The sequence below is a fragment of the Brassica rapa genome, chromosome A05 (genome assembly GCF_000309985.2).
Source record: "Brassica rapa cultivar Chiifu-401-42 chromosome A05, CAAS_Brap_v3.01, whole genome shotgun sequence".
Classification (NCBI taxonomy): Eukaryota; Viridiplantae; Streptophyta; class Magnoliopsida; order Brassicales; family Brassicaceae; genus Brassica; species Brassica rapa.
Window position 1 is genome coordinate 14,647,553 of NC_024799.2, and position 20,322 is coordinate 14,667,874.

A 20,322-nucleotide genomic window follows, 5' to 3' on the forward strand; every position below is an offset into this window, starting at 1 on the left:
TTTTACTTCTACACTTTCTTTGGTACCACATTTCAAGTATACCACTAGTATGGAGACATTTTCATAGATACACTTTTCATTAATGACCAAAAGACCATACTAGCCCTAACCTTATATTTCTCTCGCGGTCCTCTTTTCTTCCTCTCTCTCTCTCGTGATCTTTTTTCTTCCTCTCTGCCTCCGATTCACTGGAGATCCACCATCTTTCTCACGATCTTTTTTCTTCCTCTCTGCCTCTGATTCACCGGAGATCCACCATCTCTCTCTCATTCCACCGGCTCTATGCGGTTCACACTGTCGACTCCTACTTCTGTGCAAGATTCCCAACTGGTATGCATCTAATTTCTCCTTTTTTTTTATTGTGTCGATTAATTTTGCGAAATTTCGATTTTGTGGTTACTCTAGTCGAGAAATCAAACAAGGTTGCTTTAGACTTCTAATCTGTACAAGTCGTTCTAAGATAAACAGTTTTGATTGTGAAAACATTGAGTTTTTGACAACTTAAGACCCTTTATAACCCTTTGTAAATCTAAGTTATTTTGTAATGTAATTGATATGTTCTGTTCCCGAGAAGCTGTGTTCAAGCTTATATGAAAGCCACAACCCTGCCAGCACACATTTGCTTTGATGTACAATGGTAATCACCATTTTCATCATTGACTCTTGTTTTTCTCTTAAATCTTATTGAACAATCATTGAGATTTTTTTTGTTTCTTCTTGTCTTAAATTGCAGAATCTGTTCCCTTTAGCGAACTAATCTCCTCTGATTCCTTGATTGCGAAACCTCTGTTTCCCAGTTGTTGATTTTGTTCCATTTACTTTTTTACTTGCTCTCTCTCACAGATACAAAGACCATAGCTTTTCCACAAGTTTCGTGGCAGAAAATTTTCAGGCTTTCTATATCAGATTTTGAGTGTTTGGTTACTTTAACAGCCTGCTTGTGCTGATGGATCTGGAAACTGAAAATCGAATAGCTTCGGTTCTGTTGAGAGAAGCAGCAGAGTTGAGGAGACAAGCTGAAAAAGATGGTGTCCGAGCTTATCTTGAGAAGCCTAATGTAAGGCATCGACCTAACTCGAGGTTCTCACAGCAACTGTCCTTGGTGTTCAACAATGTAATGCTTTTCTTTCCACCCTTTACTTATTTTCGTTTTACAAAAGTTAAGATTGAAAAGAATAAGCCTTTGCATTGCTATAGTGTGTGATATTCTTTTGTTCGTTGAAGCAATAGCTGTATGTTTTTGGAAGAGGATTATTTTAACTGTTGGTGAATGGTCGATTCACAATAAGAAAGTTGGCAGCATCTGAAAGTTTTGTTTTGGGTTCTGCGTTCCTTAACAGTTCAATGTTGTGACTTACGTGTCTGTCTAATACTTAATGTAGCTCAACATGTTAATTATTTACTCTAATCTCTTGCATGTTTCTTGACCATAATACAGCAAACAGAGCGGTAGAAACCAATGATATGTGGAAGGCTCAGGAGCAAGAAAACGAAAGGCTCAAAAGAAAATCAAGAGAGGAAAGCACCAGCAGCAGTAGCCAAATGAAGCGGAGTAGTAGTTTCTCGAAAAGGAGTTTGGATAAGACATGTAGCTCCATTAATGAGGAGAGAAAGATCACTCATCAATCATCATCGGACAAAAGATTGTACTTGGATGATGATGATTAAGGTTTAGGAGATGATGAGAATTGAGTCTTTTCTCCAATCACGGTATATATGTCTATTTGCTATAGCTTCTGTTACCTTTAGCTTCCTTCATCTTCTGAGTCTCTTTGTAAATGACAGGAACAAACGTGGGATAGGCTCTGTTGGTCCTAGGATGGATGAAACTGTCCCTTATCTTCCCACCTAGAAGGTTGATCAATTGCAAAGTTCTGATATAAGGGAAAGGAAGGTAGTCTTGCTGCAGCTTGGGCTCTAGCTAATCTATATTATCTTGCATGTTAGAAACCTCTTATAAGGGTTTATAAAACTATTTATAAGAACTTATAAATCATTTTTAAGGTTTTAAATATATATTTATAAAAGTTTATGAATCTGTATATAAGGGTTTGTAAAAATATTATAAGAGTTTAATAATCTTCATAGCACAATTTATAAGAGTTAATAAATCTTTTTCAAGAGTTTATAAATCTTTTTCAAGAGTTTACAAACATTTAGAAGTAAAATATTCATAAAGCTATTATAAGTGTCTATAATTCTAATATAAATGTTTGTAAATTATTTATAATAAATAAAAGATTATTTATAATGGTTTATAAAACAATTAATAAGACTTTATAAAATCAGTCTATAAGGTTTTTTAAATATATTATTAAAGTATAATTCATTTATAAGAGTTTATAAACTCAGTTTATAAGGCTTTATAAGGATTATAAACAATTAATAAATGTTTATGAATGATTTATGAAGATTTAGAAATCATTTATAAAACTTTATCAATAGTTTATATATATTCCTCATGTGGTGGAAAACAGCGAGATGAGGCAGCAGAGGTTCGTGGGGATATTGAGTTTGCTGTATATCGTTGCGTTCTTAGCTAAGAATTAGAGTGAGTGTCTCCAAGAAGAATGGGGAGTGTTTGAGAAGTCTCAGGAGGCGGCTTTAGATATGGATCAGACGATCTTCGTGGCTGTGGCGGAAGACGTGGAGAGGAGCAAAACGACGGTGTTATGGGCGGCAAGAAACTTCTCCAGCAAGAAGTTTTGCTTGCTTTACGTCCATCGTCCTGCTCGGCCTGCCTCCTGCAATGAGAATCTTCTGCTTCTCTTTCTCTCTGACTTAACTGTTTTGTGGTGAATTATAGAATATTTCTGGATGTTGAATTCTTCTTGAGTGTAGATTTGCTCATGAATCATGATTGAACCTTACCGAGTCTATCTATATATCCTTTAGTTGATTGTGGATGATGTTAATGATGTACCTCTGTTTGCTAAGAAAATCTGAGAAATGATATAATTGTTTTATAAAGAAGAGGCAGAGAAACCATATCAAATTATATCATCATAATAAAATCCTTATAAGGCTTTATAAAGATAATAAATAATTTATAAATGTTTATAAATCATTTATGAAAATTCAGAAATCATTTATAAACCTTTATTAATAGTTTATATATATTCATATAAATGATTTATAAACCTTTATAAAATCACTTATAAATTTTATAAGAGCTTATAAAACCTAGTATCAACCATCTATAAAGTTTTTAAAACATATATAAATATTTATAAAACTATTTAAAAGGGTTTATAAAACTATTTACAAGAACTTATAAGCTATTTATAAGAGTTTTTACATTTATTTATAAGTGTTCATAAATTAATTTACAAGGTTTATAAATCTATTTATAAGAGTTTATAAATCACCAAATTAACCAACTTTCCACCATTTCTTTGCTTATTAAAGAACATCATTCTTTTACAGTTTCTTTTATAAGGCCTTATAAAAAGGTATAATTGAGCATTGAGATGATTGAGCATTGAGAGATACTTGGGGTTTCTGAATTTATAATGGTTTATAAAAATTTATAAAGGGTTTACAAAACCCACAATGTTAGATGAACGCCTCAGTTCTGCAGATGTACATAATGTATCCATACCAGATATATAGCCTTCTAGGACCTTTCTCATAATAATAGCAAAAGCCTGATTAACAAGAGTATAACAGCTCTTGTTATTGGCTTCTTCATTTTCACCTACTTTACAGCTCTCCCCTGTCCCTCAACTTCCAACTTGAAGTTCATGAAATGGGTCTACAAAGTTATGGAGAAGAAAGACTAAAGAACCAAAGCAGCCTATGTTTCAAAGAATATGTCCCAAGGCGTCAGTGCTTGATAACCGATGCCACAAGCTCAGACTTTGGTGGGAGCATAATCCATAAGAGAGCTTCTGTATGCTAATAAGAGAAGACTCAACACCTTGCAGGGCATTCAACGCCAACCTAACCAAGCTTAATTCCTATTAAAAAGCAACAAAATTGTCAGAGAATGTGGCCAAAAGTAGAAGTAGTCTCAATATACGTCTTTCATTTCATCTAAGCACTAAAGATATTCCATTGTTCTGTAATTAATTATTAAGAATAGAAATCTGAGAACATCACATCGTAATCTTCCCTAAGATAATGATTTCGCCGTAACTCAATACAGTACATCGAGTACTAAACTCAAATCAATAAAATTGATACTTCCTTTTCCCCAAATCATTCCCTATTAGGTTTCCGATCCTAGCCACTCAAGCGAAATGCAAAGCTCATGTTTCCACGCATACAAACATGAACAGCGTAAATGGTGAACTTACAGAGACAAAGGAAGAAGACGGAGAAGAAGCACGAGTTGGAGGAGGAAATTGGCAGCTCTGAGAATGTAAGGACTCCCAATTACTTGGTGGAAGGTAAAGCTCCTCCTGTTTGAGCTTCTCCAGAAGCGAATCAACGCTCGTCGCTACCGTCATTATTTCTCAATGGAGGAGAAAGTGAGATCGTCTTGTTTGCCTGAGCTTGTAGAGTTTTTCAGCTTCGTCGGAGAATTCGTCAGCGCCGTCAAATCTGCCAGAGAACTCGCCAGCGCCGTCGGGAGAACTAGTCGGGGTCGTCGGATATGATCACCGTCGAATTGAAATCAATCTGGGAACTCTCAGATTTGGAATTGAGGGAGAAAGAGAATAATTTAGGTTAAATTATTCAGGGGTATGATGGTACTTTGTCTATTAAAATTTTAATGGTAAAGTTGAAAAGTGTAAAGTTGAAAAGTGGTATTAGGAAAGTGGTATTAGTGGCAATTCCCCAATATACTATCAAATATGATACAAATCTATTTTGTTTAGGATTTTCTTTTTTTAAGTTAAAGATCTATCAAATATTATTTTATAGTTTTAGGGTGTTAGAAAAGAAAATTAAAATTACATAATATTTTATAATTATTTTTTTCTAGGAGTTCGAAAATAAAAATACTATCAAATAACTATTTCCAGCAAATATTAACTATTTTAAAAAGTTGCTATTTTCAAAATTCGTTTTCTCAATATTACTAATATTTTTAATTTCATATTTTCAGTATCATATTTATCATCAAATTTTAAAAGTAAAAATTACTTTTACAATTCTATTTGGTCAGAATTTGAGAGGAAGCAATCTTATTTGGCTAAGATTAAAAGAGGAAAAAATTATTTTTCAAATTTCTTTTCTTTGAGATTTTAGAAAAAAAAAAGGTTATTTTCACATGATGATAAATTTTTATTAATACATACACAATTAAGTTTTACAAATGTCATAATCATATCGGGTGAAATATTTGAAGTTATTTTGGTTTATAATTTTTAACACAAAATTATCTATTAAAAAGAAAATATAATTATTTTAAAGAAATAAATTAATTTTAATTTAAATATAAAAATAAAAATTCCAACTATAATTCGTTTTTGTTTAAGATTTTTATACAAACTAATATATTTTCAATTAAAAAAATTATGTTTAGTCAATTATATATTGTGTCTTATACACAAAAACATAGATATTCCTCATATTCACACATTCGTATGTACGACAAAAACATCATAATTTTAAAAAAAAATTTTGTTATCATCATAAGATGTAATAAGGATGATACAAAAATTGAGTTGTTTACAGAAATTAAAAGAAAATAATCAGATATTATTTTTCTTGTAAATACTATTTTTTGTAAAAATAATATGAAGAAACTTAAACCTAAATACAGATATGAAAATAATATTTATTTTGGTTTTTATTTTTGTAGCATACATTTATCTGTTAAAAAGGAAACATAGCTATTTATATGTAAATAATAAGAGTCCTTTAACATTTTTATTTTCTTAGGTTTTAAAAAAGGAATATCACTTATTTTATAGTTATTTTTTCTATTTGATTTTTATTAAATAATTTCTTCTACATGTAGGATTTTATAATTCGTTCTTTTAAGATTTGTTTTTAAAAAATCAATATTTTCTCTTATAATATCTTTTTTTAGTATCTTTAAAGATGAAAAATATATAAAATATTTTAAAAAGAAAACAAATACTTTCAAAAAGCTTTTTTACAATTATTCTTTGTTCCTAGAATTTTCAAAAAATAAATTTAGTATCAAATATTTTTAAAAGACTATAAAAGAACCATAAAATATAATTGTAAAAGGCTATGTAATAGTAATTTTCCTTTTCTAAATTCCTAAAAATAACAATAAACTATTTTTTTGTAATAATTTACCTTTTCTAGTCTCCAAAAAATGTTATAATAAATTTTTTTTTCTAAATCCTTTTAACTCCTAATAAAAGAGAATTGTAACATATTTTTGACACATGTCACAATCTTAATAAATTAATTGACACATGTCGCGATCATGTTAATTAGCAACTTTGAAGAAAACAAGCTTTATATAATAAGATGCTATCAGACATGAAAATCAATCCGAAAAAAAATCGTATATATATTGCAGAGAGAATAAATAAGATTTTCTCTGATGACGTACAACACATGTGCATCCATGTTGATACTTTCCCAGTTTGGTATATGGGACTTCTTCTCATAATGAAATCAATGACTTTTGACGACTATCAGCCTCTCATCGATAAGATCATGAAGCGGCTTCGTTCTTGGTTAAGTAAAGCTCTCTCTTATGATGTTCGCGTTCAACTCAATAACTTCGGAACACAACAAATTTTTGGTGCTCCGTCTTCAGACCCTTGAAAATATTACACAACACAATCGAGAGAAGGCGTAGTGGATTTCTATGGCTGGGTCTCTAAATTCGAACAAGCAAAGAAAGGTCGTGTAACTATCCATTATTTGGTCCAATTAATTTGGCCCAGCAAGAGACAGGCCCATTGCATAAAACCCTAGGTGAGTTTCTATTTAAACAGTGGTAGGCTTAATAGTTTATTCAGAAAAGCGTAAAGCGTCGAAACTCTGCAGAGATTGAGCCGTCGAGTAGATCTGAGATCGACCAGTCACACCCGCTGTCGAATACGCCAAGATCGGATATCTCACAACCGTTAACTGCCGAAGGTAACCATACAAAACCGTCGTGGCTTTAGGTTATGTTTTTCCATTTGATAAATCAATCATATATCTCAAACCGTTTGGTTTCTCGCGATTTGAAGGACATCACTGCGTTCCTGACGTTGAGACGAATCCGGTGGTAGAAACTCAGCCGACGAGAAGCCCGGACGCGCCGTCACGCGCCACTCAAAGTTCTGTGCGTGAATCTCACGCGTCACCGCCTCCGCGGGACGTTCGCCGGAGCCACCGAGCTGGCCACCGTCTGTTCACCGCCAGGAAGCCGCCGCAGCATCGCCGCCGCCGTAAAACCGTCTACCAACCGTGTAATTACTTTCTATTGAATTGTTAATTTAATATTTTAAATTTTTCTATTCTCTTCTTAGTAAAACGTTTATAATTTTCTTAGTTATACCAATTTTTTTTGTCATCAACCTTAACAAATTCTGTGAAGACTTTGCAAACTGGTAACTCTGCATTCATATAAACAACGAACGACGTTTATTTCCTGACACTCTGCATTCATATAAACAACGAACGACATTTATTTCCTGGCACTCTGCACCAGATTGTCCTTCTTTGCATTCAGCGTTCGGTTGATATGAATGATCTTTGAATGAGTAAAAATTTCTTGAAGAATTTTGATGTCCAAATAATTCACAAATGCCGGTCAATTCTCTGGTGCTGAAAACATCTTCACCAACCGGATACAATCCGTCGCATAAGTAAAATGATATTGACGTAAGTTCTTTATGCTTTCCATTGTCCATATGAGAGCTTCCATCTCTTAGTGTAAAGGCAAAAGACTTGATCTTGTGTTCTTGCCCCCATTAGTCCCTCGAAACCCGGTAGCGTGCTATACCAGCCCCGTCCCAAAAATAAATCATGCTCTTTCCATGATTCATTCGTGAAACACCAGTGACCCGGGATTAAGGGTAAATTTATTTCGTCCATTTCTTGCACATGGGTTGTTCCACCTGTAGCTGAGGCCTGAGCCTCTGCCCATAGTAGAGATTCAGTCTCTCCTAGTTTCATGGGATCTCGAGGATCAACATCAATATTACTATAAACTTTATTATTCTGTTCCTTCTAAATGTACTATAAAATCCTTGCAAACTGATGATCATCCATATACGCCTTTATACCATTTATTTTTGGCTATGTTGAATTAGACAATAGAAGAGAGGGAAATTTTGATACCAATTACCAACCAACCAAAAAAAGCCTTTCAAACAAAACATTACCAACCAAATTAAATTTTTAGTATTTAAATGAAAAGATCTGCATGGTACGACATGAACAAAAACCTTCTACTTTTCATAATTTACAGTTTATACTTTCCTAAATCACAAATTTGAAAGTAGGCACAACTAAGACCACTAGAAATTTAAACACAAATACAACATCTTGATTTAAAGAATAATTAATTAAATCATAAATTTTCACGATAATATAGAAGCCCAATCGATCTCGTAAGAAGGACACTTTCCAAGTATGAAATTATCATTCCACGGAATCGGTGTCTCTACACACATCTCCAGCGCCTTCATATCCGAAGGCGGTGAACCTGACCCATCACTCTCGCCTGGCCTGGATTGTTGTTGAGGCGTGGAATGATCAATCGAAGAAGGCGTAGCTTTAGCTCTATTTCTCGACGTTCTCTCTTTTTTTCCTGGCTGATTCTTAGGCTCAGCAAAAATGGCTTCGAGCTTGGCGTCAACGGCAGCTTGAATAGGTCCGTAGTATTCGCCGATATCAGACGGAGATGAACCAGTTTGGTATCGTAGAGCCGGAAAATTCAGTCGAGCTGAGTCACCGCGAAGCTTGAACGCTGCACGATCATAGGCCAACGCGGCTTCCTCAGCTGTGTCGAATGTTCCGAGCCATAGACGAGTTCGGTTCCTGGGTAAACGAATTTCAGCAACCCATTTTCCCCAGTGCCTTTGCCTCACTCCACGATAGAGTTTACTCGGCTTTGGAACTGAACCCGAACTTGGAACCGGATCAGGTTGGGTTAAAAAATCTGAGTTGTTTGGGTCGACGAAATTGAGCGTATAATGGTTGTCTTGGTGAGTATATGTTGAATCGTTTTGGTAATGAAACTGAGCTTGGTAGTTTTGATCGGGTTGTTTTTGAAGATTCGAGGGAAATGAAGATGGATAGGTCATGGATCCAGGATAAATATCCGGGAAGGATCCATAATCGGAGTGGGTTGTGGAAAAGGAAGAGATATTTTGAGGCTGGTAATTATAATAAGAAAAAGAAAAGGGATCATTTGGCGTGGACGCAAATGCAGCGTTTGAAGATACAAACGCGGAGTCTGAAGCAGACGTGGAAGCATTTTTGTAAAAAGGTTGAAGTGCTTCCATTAGTTCGCCGCCATGGCTGCTACTGAAGAAATCCGCCATGAGAGGTTCCTGAAACAAAAAATGATATGCTACAAGAACAAAATATTATATTTAGAAACCTGTTAAAAGAAACCCTGTCTTTTTTAGGAAAAAACTTCAAAGACTGGATTACTTTTTTTTGTAGAAATAAATTGGATCAAAGAGGTTTGAAATAAGCAACCTCCATTAGATCAAAACTATGGAAATATATCAACAAATAAATAAATAAAAAGAGGATCAAACTTGAGGGAACTCAAAAATGCCCACGAAGTTGATCAACTCTATAAATCAACAAAAAGAATGTTAAATGACCGAAAAATCATAGTATTTAGGATCTTGATTTCTAGAAAACACCTGATTTTGTTTTGGCTAAAGTGTGTCTACTGGATGAATTTTGAAAAAAAAAATATAAATCCATAAAACAACACTTCATACGAAAGTCGTGATTTGTGTTTTAAAGCAAGACAGACGATTAAAAAGAAAGGAAACCGAAGAAACTAGGATTTTGACACTTTTAAGATAAATAGAATGAGAAGTAAAACCCTAATTTCACTCAAAATCTTTTTTTCTTTCTCTCACTCTCAAACAAACACTCTCTCTCACACTCTAGTTTTTCTAAGCTCTCGACCTCACCTTGGAGATTCTCACAAAACTCCCACCGTTTATATAGAGGTTCCTTCAATGAAGAAATATTTAAGTATTATTATATTGGTGAACATTATTGTACAATAAACTTATTAAAATAAAACATTTTAGTAATGTACACACATACGATTCTTCCATATAGCTGGATACATCTCTCTCCATACTGCTCTTTATACAATTTTAATTTTGTAAACTTATAACATTCATAAATTTAAGCACTTTATTGAATGAGTTTTGGCGTTTTTAAAAGAAATATACATAACTATATTTTTTTAAACACAATATAATTTTTTTAGTAATAGAACAGCCGGTTGAAGAAAAAAAAACATCAATTTTTTTTATAATGTACAAGTAGGTCTCACATAACTTAGCCGGATAATTTTGTGCATATTTTTTAAGATCTATATAGTTATGTATGTAAGTGACTATATAGATCTTAAAAAATATGCACAAAATTATCCGGCTAAGTTATGTGAGACCTACTTGTACATTATAAAAAATTGGTGTTTTTTTTTCTTGAACCGGCTGTTTTATTACGCAAGCTTGAGGTGGTGTGGAAAACCAGATCGGAATAGAACAACCAATGTAGTACAAGTCCTTATGGAAGGATCTCACCAGCTAAGGTAATGAATCAGATGATACACTTTCTAAACGAGGAACAAAAAACAATCGAAAACTCCGTGTATCTGTTTTTCAACTTCATAAACTCTTCCAGCTCAGTAGAAAAGTTCGGCCATGCTCCGGGGTCTTTGATCATCGAGATTAGGTCCTTGCAGTCGGTCTCAAAGAATTGAAATGTCGATACCTCGAGCATACACTCCATTGCCCAGGATAAAGCCTCCAGTTCTGAATGTAATGGTGAGATTCGTCTGCATTGATTCCTTGCTCTCAATAGTTGCATCACTCCTCTAAAATTTATCCATGTCCATCCATAACCACTAAAAAATGCGTCATGTGTCCATGATCCATCTATCATGCATCTCTCTGAGATTGGTGGCCGTTCTGGATTTTGTGCTTCCACCTCTTCCTCCGATCTTTGATTTGCTTCAAACCAAGGGTGACATTCTGATTCAGCATGTCTGACAGTTTCCAAAGGGTTCCTGTCTATTTCCCTGAAGAGTTTATCGTTCCTCGCTTGCCAAATATACCAAATGATCCAAAGATATGGGTCTTTGTCCAAATTTGGATCTTCAATATCATTTTTTCGCTAGAATAGGTAATCAATATTTGTGAAATAGCTTCCACTTGGAAATAATGTAGGAGGTGTTGGGATTGCCGCATGTGCCCAAGTCTGTATAGCTGGAGGGCATTCAAAGATGGCCTGATTTATAGTTTCATCCTCTGCACCACAACGAGGACAATGGTTGTCGCATCTCATATGACAATGATTCAGATTACTTGTCACTGCTAACTGTCTAGATATCATCTACCAAATGAAATGTCTGATTTTTGGAAGAGCTTTTATTTTCCAAGCAAAGGCTGTAGCTTCATTATACTAGGTTCATGCACCTCCAATATTTCCTTCTTAGGCAAGTTATTTGCTACCCAGTAACCTGACTTGACAGTGTACATCCCATTCTTCTTATAGCTCCAACAATATCCATCTCGATGATAACCTTGGCTTATGGCCAACGATTGAATAAATGGGATGTCATCCTCATGGACATAGTTTTCCAGTATCTCAGGATTCCATCTCTTCGGTGTAGAACCTAAATTCTACACAAAGTATTTGATAGTGATCGAGGTTGATCTAAGGAAGACAAATGATGTGGACAACGATATCTTTAGAACACAACGATGTTAAATAGTTTCCAGTAGGCGAAAATAGACTTTATTGATAACTGGGATCGAATACAATGAGTTGAACTAGATCAAATGATACACACAAGTTCGATCAAGAAGGAATCTAAAAGTGGGAAGACAATAAGATTGTTAGGAATGTAAGACTCTCTCTAGGGTTTTCCACGTGTCCTCCTCCTTCTTTTATAGCGAGTCGACTCCGAGATCTCCGTGCCAGCTCCCCGATCTCAGCTTCTTGTTGCGCGATCATTGCGACCTCTGTGACTCGTTCTTCGAGCTTGATTCTGGTTCTGGGCCTCGGCATGTCTCGGCCCATGTCTCTGATCAGGGCCCGTTTCGGTCTTGACCAAAATTGGATCCAACATTTGTCCCCCAGCCTTTTTTGATTTGATCGAAAAGGAAAAAGGGGCGGTTATCCTTTGGTCTGGATTTTGTGGTTAAATGGTAGAAATCGTTCGGGTTCGGTTTTAGTGACCGTTTTTGAAAAGAACCGTTTGTCGGCGCGCTTTCTTTTATTATTATTTTAATCGGTAACGGCTACTTTAGTCGCTGCTAGGGCTTAGACTAGGTTATAATTGCCTTTCTCGATAGCGATAATAGCCTTTAGGGAGGCTTATATATACGTAGGAGGCTTTCTTTCAGCCTTATTTCCGTTTCCTATCTCAGCTCTCTTTCTCCCTTGCTTTAAAATCTCTCTGTTCGAGATCGTGATGTGTTCGTCTTTCAATTTTCCTCGTCCAACTACTACTACGGACGATCTCGAGAACCTTCACGAGGTTCATGGGGTTGATTGTTCCGTCGTTCTTGATTTGGCCAGAGCGGATGAGACCCCTGAAACTGTGAGAGAGGGCTACTACGGAGCTTATCTTTCCTTTTTCCATTCTTTCGGTCTTACCTTCCCGATTTCGGAGCCTATACTTGAGATCTTGGCGGAGCTTGGGTTATCCCTCTCTCAGCTTCTCCCGAATTTCCTCAGGCATCTTGTTGCGTTTCTGGTTAAGGTTAGGGAGGAGGGTCTCGCTTTTGGTCTTAGCGAGTTTCGTCAGTTCGTTCTGGTGAAACGAAACAATCAGACCCTTGGGACTTTCCTTGTTTCTCCGCGTCCAGGTCGTCACGTCATAGACAATATTCCTTATCGAGACGAGAAGTGGCATGAACAGTTCTTTGTTTTCCGAATGGATCGAGTATCTATGGGTGACTTTGATTTCTCCCGACTCTCTCGACGTTGGGCGGAGAATATCGGTTAGTTTCTATCTCGCCTATGCGTTTAGGGTTTTTGGGATCGAAGACTAAAATTTTCGTTTTATTTTACTGAGTGTAGTTCCTGCTGGAAGTTCCTCGATGTCGGATGAGATCCGTGGTTTGATGAGAATCCTTCGGAGAGGTTGCTCGAATTGGTTCACTTTTGACCAAACCCGGATTCAGACTGTTTTTGCCTTGCCAGTGGGGACTGGCAAAGCTCCTTTAATCGAGAAGTCCGAGGACGAGACCAGGCATTCCCGGGAGGTCGTAGGGGCCTCTTTTCTGCTCAGGACCAGTCTTCGGATCGGTTAAATAGACAGCTCATGAGGAGGTCGTCGTTCCAAACTTCCGGGTCTACGTCGAGGAGTCGAGCTTCAGGAAAGTCCCCTTTAATCTCGATCCATGATTCCGACGATGACGATGTTCCAGAAGAAAGTCAGCCTCCTGCTTCGTTGAGTCCTGGTATGGATGAGGAGACTGTGGTGGTGACTCGTAAACGTCGTCGATCATTGGAGGAGTCTTTGCCCGGTCCATCTCGTCCTAGGTTTATCCCTGGGGGGAGATGGTTCTTCATTTGCAGTTCAGAGCGATCTAATTTCCATCGCTGGTCGTATGAGGTCCGCGGGTTGCCGTCTTCCGTCTCTCGCTTCGTCAGTTGAGAAGGAAGCGTATGCCAAGGTTGCTGTGGCGAGCTCTAAGGTTCGTTTCTCGTTTACCTTTTTTTGAAGAGTCACTTCACATTATTTGCTCATCTCGATTTCTTTCCAGGTTATGGAGGCTTTCAATGAATATGTCGTGATGATGGAGGATCATGTCGAGGCTTCCAGGAATGATAAGGAAATCGAAAGCATTGGCTCTGAGATTAAGAGGCTTTCAGAAGAGCTTGAAGTCACCAAGCGAGAAGGGAAGAAGGATGCTGAGAAGATCGAAGCTTTGACTGAAGACTGGAAGAGAGTTCATCTGGCAAATAAGGCTCTCGAATCTCAGATGGTCGCTAAACGGGCAAGAATTGCGGCGCTCGAAGTTGAGAGGGATTGGGGTGTTTGCCGAGCTTCCCGTATTGCTCGTCGCGACACTGCGGCCAAGTATCGGGAGATCCTTGAATCCTTGAAAGATAGGTGGGCGAGCAAGAAGAATGAAATATCTTCTGAGATTCAACTACAGGAGGTGGTTGCGAATATCAATCTCTTGACCGAGCTCAAGGATGGAGGCTTGACTGTGGATGTGGAACTTGCTCGTTTGAAGGAAATGGAAAGAGATTGCGCGGATCTTCTCGCGTCGGCTGATGTGCCGGATTGGTCTATCTCTGAGTTCGATCTTCCTCAAATCTCAGATGATTCTGTTGATCAAGTCGGGGGGTCATCTGTCCTCGATGACTCTGTTTCTAGTTAGCTTTTCCGTTTTTGTTTAATGTCTTTAAATATTCTCTGATCTTTGATCTCGATATTTTGAATGTTTTTTTCCGACGGATAAGTATATAATTTCGGAATATCCCAGTTTCTTTATCTTTCGAGATTTTTCACTCGTGTTTGTTGAGATATTGCGAGGCCTCGACCTTTATAAAGCTTTTGGCTTCATTCGGGAACTTATTGTAATATTGCGTTCAATCTCGTTTTTACTTGCTAAAAATCATGACTTCGAGAAGATCTAACTCTCGTGATTCTGACAGGGTGCAAACTCGAACTGGTGTTGCCAATGCGGAACACATTCTAGCTGGAGATGTGAGCGACGCACTCTCGTTTTATCTTTATTGATCTGCCGTGTTTCAGGCTATAGAAGCTAACAATGAGTTTGCAGAGACTTTAGAAAAACGCCTACAGGACGTTCCGCGTTCCGACAAACTTAACGAAATAAAGAAGGTTGTTTGTGAGCTGAAGCTCGGTCTTAAGATGGCTTAAGATCGGGAGCGTGCTAACGCCGCCCAACTGGCTGTCACCGAAAAGCTGGGGAATCAGGCTGCTACGTTCGAAGCTCGTCTGCGGGTTGTGAGCAACGAAAGGAGATCGTCCCTTGAGCGAATTTCCGTTCTGGAGGCGGAGGTTGAATCTTTGTGGGAACCGAAATTCGCACTGTCGATTTACGTTTAAATTAGGAAACTAAGAAAACCCTAATTTCCCAGAGGTCCCGGATCTCTGCGAGAGGCAACGACAAGTGAACAAAAATATGCGGAAATCATGAAAAGATAACAAACGAGTTTAGAGAAAACAGTGGATCTTATTTCGAGTCCGCGTAAGAGCATTGCGATCATTACAAGAGATCATAAAAGCTTTGGCCGCAAAGGCTGTCAGCGAGTTACTTAGTTCTAGCGGCCTAATAGCTCAAACCTAGTTGAGTCGCAGCTCGATAACAAAAGACGAAATAGATAAAGAAAAGGTTTTTGATTGATTTCGGACTGAACCTTGTTTAAGGCTGCCTACGTACCCCTTTCGAGGATCAAGCCGAACGTAGTTCAATTGATAGAGCTGGACAAGAGATCGAACTGCCTGGGCGAGTTCGTCTAGTAATTGAGTGCCAGTCATAGAAACCAAACTTGTCGAGAATAAAGCCTAAAGTTTCTAAGTGCAGACAATTTCGAGTCTAAAAAATCCTCCTTTATGCTCCTCGCCTAGGACTCCTTATATACTAGCTCCAAGGTCGGTTTACGCTTTTACTCTTCTGCCATTAAGCCATCACAGCATAAAAATGGAGATATTCCATTTTTCCCGATTTTCACAATTATCTTCAAAACTTCCGTATTTATCCGCGGAAACTTGACATTTATCCTTCCTTGTGGACCAAGCGTAAACCGTGCTGTGGTTTACGGGCTTTTGGTTAAGAAATCGCAGGATGGGCCTCGAGTCGTGTTTTAGGTCCCTTTGGGCCGTCTTCCGACTCGAAGGTTTACTACGATTTCTTTCGACAAAGAAAGAACTTTCCGCGGTTTCTAATCCGCGAAGTTTGATCGATGATTTAGAATAGCAGAAAACATAGACTGAGCTCGCTACGGTCTTCGGGAGATAGCATTTGAAGGTTTGACGAGAATGCATGGACTGGTGTCGTACCGATGTTCGGAAGAGCTCGGTAGCTACGTAGCGACCGAACTTTGGCTCGAGCCCGGTCGCTACGTAGCGACCGAGCGGAACGAGCGCTCGGTCGCTACGTAGCGACCGAGCTTGGCCGAGCTTGGTCGCTACGTAGCGACCGAGCGAGATGGACGCTCGGTTGCTACGTAGCGACCGAGCTTGGCTCGGGTTCGGTCGCTACGTAGCGACCGAGCGGGACGGACGCTCGGTCGCTATGTAGCGATCGAGCTTGGCTCGAGCATGGTCGCTACGTAGCGACCGAGCTGTGTGCATGCTTGGCCGCCGCGTATCGATCGAGCTTGGCTTGTCCGCGGTCTGATTTCCATACTCGAGCTTGTCCGCGGCCTATTTGGATACATGTCCGTTGCCTTCGGACAATCGGTATTTAGTGGTTCGATTGAGATTTGGACGAGATTTTACTGCAAGGCTCTTTGTAAAGATATCTTTACGAAGATTACTTTTCGTAAAAAACGTTTATGCTGATTTTTACGGACTTTCAGACATTGATTCCGTCGTGACCGATTTTGACCCCAATAGTTAGCCCCCTAGCTCGTTAGCACCATGAGCTTCTAGCGTGAGGTTCTAGCGAGTGGCTTGGAAAGTTAGGCAAGTTAGGTGAGTTAGGCGGAATTAATTGTTGAAAAGGTCTGTGGTAAGTGATCTTCTCGCTCTCCTAAAAGTAGAAAACGCGATAAGATTGGGGCTGCGCCTTATGACGGCTGCCTACGTACCCTTGTTGAAGGGATCAAGCCTTTCGTAGTTCGTCTTGGAGTTAAGGTTCTTATGACTAGTTTTCCAGTGGGACCTTTATGGTCTAATTTTTATGTAGTGGTTATAAGGCGTGTTGCTGCCGATGGCATTTTGTATGGGTGTAGAGGGAAGACTACGAGTTGTCATCTCGTAATCTAACTCTGTGTGAACTGCTATATCCGTGATCTGTTTCGAGAGTTTTCCGCAGTGTGTGATCTTGCGGGATTTTCTGAAGACGTTCGAATGTTGGCAAAGAGACAAATTTTGGGATCTCGTATCAGGGTGTTTGATACTATGCCTAGAGATGTTAGAGACCAGTGCGCTGGGTTTAGGGCAAGACCTAGGTTTACTCCTGGTTCTAAAAAAGAATTAGAAAAAAGGGTGCGATGAGTAATTCGACTTACGTATCCCGTTTCAGTTTCATCCTGATTCCATACCGATTTAAAGTCCGCGATAGGTTCTCGGCTTATACGACTTGTATGGTTGGAACCGAGCATCTCTCCAAGGATTTTAAGCCTCCTGGAAGTGCTGACCAAAGATTTTGGGTTTCTTTTATAGCGCTATTATCCTTGTGTCGGATGTACGAGAGTCATCTCTACGAGATGGCTAACTCTGTTTAGGACGTTGAGAGGTTGTGATCAGCAACAAACTTAATGGTAAAAGAATACCGTTTCGAGTCTTCGCGAAGAATATTTTTTGAGAAGAAGTTAGTGCGTATGAGTGTCTGGTCTTCCATGAAGGTGTTTTTATCGAGGAAGGAAATTTCGTCGAAGAACTAATCTTCAGGCGTCTGCAACGTCTCGCGATGCTGTAGATTTGTTATTCTTTCGTATGCCACGTTTTGTGCTTGAAATGTTCGCGGGCTTGAAGATATTTTGCGATGTTGCAAGGGTTTAGTCTTAGCCATGCGTTTGAAAAACATTCTAGTTTGACTACGAATGTTCGCAGCCAAAATTGTTGTTCATGTTTGGATGCTAATAGTTTTATTTGCGATCGAGGAATTATGACTGAGGTGTCGTGTGAAATTGTCCATGGGAACAAGCGTTTTCCTTCATAGTGCTTTGTGATGTGTTGGCCTTCCGAGATGTATTTCGTGCATTTTTTAGGATGTTTCGTATAGCTCTAGAAGCTTTGTTACGAATTTTTCCTTACATGCCGCGTATTATGGTTAAAACGTTGCGGGCTTAAAGTGAATTGTGGAGCGTATTGAACTTGGTCAATTTTCGAAAAGTTTAGATTTTCCGTTAACCGTTTGGTTGTTAGGACTTAGTTTCGTTACGAAGAATTTATCATATGATTTCCGACTGTGGGCTATACGATAATTTATCATATCATATAACCGATTTTACTAAGGTCGTAAATCAGTAATATGTATACATATGTCAAAGTAGCATTGTTTCTGCGGGTTTTTCGAGAAACGTTCCCGCTGTGATTTTGATCTTTGGTGAAAGTTGCTTGGAGTTACTCATGGAGTGTTACCGAAGTTTATTTCAATACGATCTAGTCGCAGAACGTTTTTCATAGGTTTTTCGAGAGGATTCTCATGACACATTCGTTTCTTGAACGAATTGGTCAACCAGAGGTGGATCTAGCTAACCATCGGGAGGAAAGTGCTCCTTTTAATGTGCACAATGCTACATCTATTCTCGAGTTTTCTTCGTCGCAAATATTTTCGATGCTTTTTCGTGACTTACTTGGTATAACGGAAACTGAAAGAAATGCTTTGGTAATTGAAGATTTCTCGTAAAAAATTTTAAAACGAAACTGGCTTTCTGAAACCGGAAAAGGCTTCAATACTTTGGCTAATCGTCGAGTTTCAGTTTGATATTGGTACAAGTTTTCTGTACGCATGATTGCGACAAGAAATGATGTATAGTTTTTGAGATTATGTTCATGATCGTCTGGATATGTTGCTAGCGTTTAGACGAATATTAAGATTGTCGTTTGCCTATTCTTGACGATTTGCAGAAGTTTTTGAAGTTTGGGAGTATACGAGTATAGTATACGTACCTACTCCCCTTTTTTTTTTCGAAAGAAAACGGTTGAACCGATACTTTGAAGGGTTTTGTACGTTTTCTATTCTGATGTTTGGAATGATCGATAATTCGGGACGATTTATAGAGGACGCTAGGACTGTGATTTGGTTGTTTCCACGTTGACGAGTTGGGATATGTCGGTTCCGAGAAAATTGCCAGAAACAAATCGGTTTTAAGACGACGTTCATGTCTCTAACTTTTTCTCTCTTTAAGAAGCGAGCTTGATATGCGTGGCGATCGTTTCTCGACTTTCGGAGAGTTTAGATCGGTTTGCAAGATCTGGATGAACAATTATGGAACAATATATCGAGACAGGAAAAATCGCTTTAAAACTTAGTTCGCTAGACTATCCGCATAGGTTTTACGTTCCCTAAAGTTCTATGGCAGCCTCAAAGTAATTTCCTACGAAAATTCCAAGTGTGATTTCAAAAATTTCAAGTCGGAAATAACTTAGTTCTCTCGAAGATGCAGTTTTGTCTCTTCTCAGTTTTGCTTGCTCATTTCCCTTTCCTCTTCTCGTGTATGTTCGCCATTTCCGATATTGGTGTGTATCCTTTGAAACTTGACCTTTATCTTCCGAACTTGACTGTTATCTTCTCCTTAGATAAGACGTCTATTTTTGTAAAAAGGTTCAACGTAATCGTATAGTTAAGGCGGCTAAGAGGTTAAGTTAACCGCTGCCGTTTTATACGATTAATCTAAATCCATGCGAGAAAACAAGTCTTTGCGGGTTTTTTTTTTTATCGTAAAGTTTCAATGGTAACTACGATAGAAACAAGAGACGTTTTGATCGAGATTTGAAGGAGAATACAAAGCTGGAGGTAAGGGCGAGTAGGAGCAAGCGAAGGAGTTTAGACGAGTCTTATTTTTTTTGTCGTAAAATCTCGATGGAAACTCCGATTGAGACGAAACGAAAAGCGTTTCGATTGGGATTCAAAAGAGAACCCAAAGGAGGAGCTTTTTGAAGCCTGAAAGGTCGCAATGTAGCGTGCTGGGGGTCTGACAGGTCGCTACGTAGCGAGTGGAAGCAAGCCAGGAAGAGTCCTACTTGTTTTCGTCGTAAAATCTCAACGAAAACTCCGATTGAGACGAAACGAAAAGCGTTTCGATGAGGATTCAAAAGAGAAACCAAAGGAGGTCCTTTCTGAGGCCTTACAGGTCGCTACGTAGCGACTGACGGTCTGACTGGTCGCTACGTAGCGAGTGGAAGCAAGCCAAGAAGAGTCCTACTTGTTTTCGTCGTAAAATCTCAACGGAAACTCCGATTGAGACGAAACGAAAAGCATTTCGATGAGGATTCAAAAGAGAACACAATGGAGGACCTTTCTGAGGCCTTACAGGTCGCTACGTAGCGACTGACGGCCTGACAGGTCGCTACATAGCGAGTGGAAG

General features: G+C 38.4%; 2 protein-coding genes and 1 pseudogene across 2 annotated transcripts; 2 read left to right on the forward strand and 1 right to left on the reverse strand.

Annotated features, from left to right (window-relative positions):
* The first annotated feature begins 930 nt into the window (after positions 1-930).
* Positions 931-6,405, forward strand: LOC108869800 (annotated as a pseudogene).
* Positions 2,120-14,486, reverse strand: LOC103849930 (ethylene-responsive transcription factor ERF055). Its single transcript, XM_033292859.1, has 2 exons — positions 4,299-14,486; positions 2,120-3,959 (listed from the first exon to the last, which is right to left on the reverse strand). The coding sequence occupies exon 1, from the start codon at positions 9,414-9,416 to the stop codon at positions 8,451-8,453; it is 966 nt and encodes a 321-aa protein (XP_033148750.1). The 5' UTR covers positions 9,417-14,486; the 3' UTR covers positions 2,120-3,959; positions 4,299-8,450.
* LOC103849932 (uncharacterized protein At3g60930, chloroplastic) lies at positions 12,551-14,474 on the forward strand. The gene is made up of 5 exons (XM_009126640.1): positions 12,551-13,082; positions 13,162-13,333; positions 13,399-13,574; positions 13,663-13,781; positions 13,851-14,474. The coding sequence occupies exons 1-5, from the start codon at positions 12,551-12,553 to the stop codon at positions 14,472-14,474; spliced, it is 1,623 nt and encodes a 540-aa protein (XP_009124888.1).
* Positions 14,487-20,322: the final 5,836 nt, after the last annotated feature.

Excerpts from the sequence above, each read along its gene's own strand:
- LOC103849930 (XM_033292859.1), bottom strand. The coding sequence starts at position 9,416 with ATGGCGGATTTCTTCAGTAGCAGCCATGGCGGCGAACTAATGGAAGCA.
- LOC103849932 (XM_009126640.1), top strand. The coding sequence starts at position 12,551 with ATGTGTTCGTCTTTCAATTTTCCTCGTCCAACTACTACTACGGACGAT. Across the intron at positions 13,334-13,398 it reads AAGTCCGAGGACGAGACCAG|ACAGCTCATGAGGAGGTCGT; the intron begins GCATTCCCGGGA and ends TCGGTTAAATAG. Across the intron at positions 13,575-13,662 it reads GGAGACTGTGGTGGTGACTC|TTCAGAGCGATCTAATTTCC; the intron begins GTAAACGTCGTC and ends CTTCATTTGCAG.